Source organism: Antrostomus carolinensis, unplaced genomic scaffold (genome assembly GCF_000700745.2).
Source record: "Antrostomus carolinensis isolate BGI_N321 unplaced genomic scaffold, ASM70074v2 scaffold28170, whole genome shotgun sequence".
NCBI lineage: Eukaryota > Metazoa > Chordata > Aves > Caprimulgiformes > Caprimulgidae > Antrostomus > Antrostomus carolinensis.
This window is the reverse complement of record NW_010290979.1, coordinates 6,626-8,766: the sequence shown is the minus strand read 5'-3', so window position 1 is coordinate 8,766 and position 2,141 is coordinate 6,626. Positions and strand designations below refer to the sequence as shown.

The 2,141-nt window shown below is 61.1% G+C and overlaps 1 protein-coding gene across 1 annotated transcript in view; it reads right to left on the bottom strand.

Annotated features, from left to right (window-relative positions):
- Nucleotides 1-497: 497 nt before the first annotated feature.
- LOC104530502 (neuronal pentraxin receptor-like) overlaps nucleotides 498-2,141 on the bottom strand; it is a gene marked incomplete at both ends in the record, with an annotated part of 8,265 nt that continues 6,621 nt past the window's right edge. The window contains 5 exon segments of the mRNA XM_010175101.2: nucleotides 498-601; nucleotides 604-808; nucleotides 1,214-1,393; nucleotides 1,727-1,971; nucleotides 2,084-2,141. The exon segment at nucleotides 2,084-2,141 is cut by the window's right edge and continues 41 nt beyond it. Coding sequence (XP_010173403.2) covers nucleotides 498-601; nucleotides 604-808; nucleotides 1,214-1,393; nucleotides 1,727-1,971; nucleotides 2,084-2,141 — 792 coding nt within the window.

Below are 2,141 nucleotides of genomic sequence, written 5' to 3'. Positions count from 1 at the left end.
ACCCAACCAACCCTCCACCATCCTCCCTTGGACTCCCTGGGGCCACGCTTGAAAATGGGGGCAGCAGGAGAAGAAGGGACGGGGCCAGAGGGGAAGATGCTCCCGGCTGAACCTTTGGGCTCATGTGGAGTACAGGCTCACAAAACCAGATAATGGGACACTAGAAATAAATAGGGAAAGGTGACGTGATCGGGGGATGCCCACACACTGGCATCCCACCAAGGCTGGACCGTGCTTGGGGCATATGGAGGTCTCCTTCCCACTCCCCATTGGGCCAAGAAGGCAGGGACCCTCGCCATACCAGAGATGCCTGCAGGTACAACGAGGTCCTCCCAAAACAGAAGTGGGGCAAGGCAAGACCCAGGGGCAGATGTGCCGGGAGCGGGGACAAGCCGCGCCACTTGTGCGGGGGCAAAAGGGAGGCTGCTGGGGACCCCCCTCCCTCCCAGGATGCCGGCACGGGGGGCTTGAGCATTGCCCCAGTGTGGCGCCAAGACTTGGTGGTCTGGGAGGGAAGAAAAGGGCTCCCTACTTCGGGGCTGCCACCAGGCTCCTTGGCGCTGGGGAGGGGGTGAGGGGCTGCTCATGCCTTCCTCCCTTCCTCGCAGGCGGTGAAGCCCCCCTTGCTGGCACCCCCAAAGACCTCCACCGCCTGGTCGTCCCACTGGATCACGTTGCCTTGGAGGTGGGAGGTGCAGTTGGCCAAGCCCAGGATCTCTGCCGGTGCCAGCATGTGGTCCCACACGCTGAACTGCGCCAGCTCCCCCACGAAGGCCTGTGTGGCGTCAAAGCGACCGCCCAGCGTGTCCTGGGAAAGAGCAGGAGAGATGATGGGACATGGATGGGGACAGGAGAAGGAACATACATTCAGCAGGCAAACAGGACAAAGGGGAGAGGGAGAAGTATGGAGAGAAGCAGAGTGGGATGCCCGGCAAGGAGGGGATGGGATGGATGCATGGAGGAGATGCAAGACAACAAGGCAAGGAGCAAATGGGGGACAGAGGGATAGAGAGAGGAAAGAGAAGAAGACAATGAGTGCGTGTGGCCTGCCAGCAGGTTGGCTGAGCAGGCAGGGGAGACTGCCAATGCACTGTGCTGAGCGCTCCTGCCTGTGCCGCCCCCCGCCCTCACCCTGTTTGGGGGCTGCCCCCCTGTCCAGCTCCTTGCTGGAGTGATGTGAACCAGCATCCCTTGGCAGCAGGCCAGCACGTACCTGCTCCTGGCCCAGGATGATGACACCTTGGGGCTTGATGGCATGCCAGGAGGCCAAGTTCTCGCCGGCGCCCCGCTGCTCACCATCCTGATATGCGGACCACTTGCCGTCCCGGGTCGTCCATGCCACGCAGACGTGGTGCCAGGCCTTGTCCTTCAGGTTCAGTGGCAGCTGGGCAACCTTCACACGAATTGCAAGAGCCCGGCGTTTGGTAGGACTGCTGGAGGACCCCGGTGTCCCCCCCAGCCCCTTGCAGAGCAAGCAGTGCACCCCTATGGCAGTGGCACCCGAAATCCTACAGACATCTGGATGTGCTGCTTCTCCCTCTCAAAACCCACCCCAGCAAGGCATCCTCCCATCCTCCTCATCCTTCTGCCTCCTTCCTCCACCCCAGGCCACTTCCTCCCAGCTCCCCCACAGCAGTACCCCCAGGAACATCATTTCCCAGGGGGGTTGAAGCAGGAGAGATGAGGGAAGGGGCTTCCCTCCCATCACACCTGTATCTGGGCTGACCTTGTCATTGATGAGCAGCTCCAGGGGGTTGGTGCCCCACTCCAGCAGCACAATCTCATTCGCTTGGCTTGGGACAGAGTAGGAGAAAGGGGTGCCGAGCCCTGCCAGGGCCTTGGACTTCAGCCACATGCAGATGGTGAAGGCATAGAGCTCTGGCAAGGTCTTCTTCATGCGGGCATACATGTAGTTGTTCTGCACTGGAATCGTCACCTTGAAGGCATCAGGAGGGCTGTAGCCTGGTGGTCCTGTGTGCCAAGTATGGGGAGGAGAAAGGAGGGTCAGCACCCACCAATGGCATGAAGGTGGCTTGTCCCAGGACCCCCTGCACCACCTCCACCCCTGTCAGGCAGGACTCACCATGCTCCAGCTCCATCACCCGGTTCTGGAGGGAGTTCAGCTCCTTCTCGATGTCATG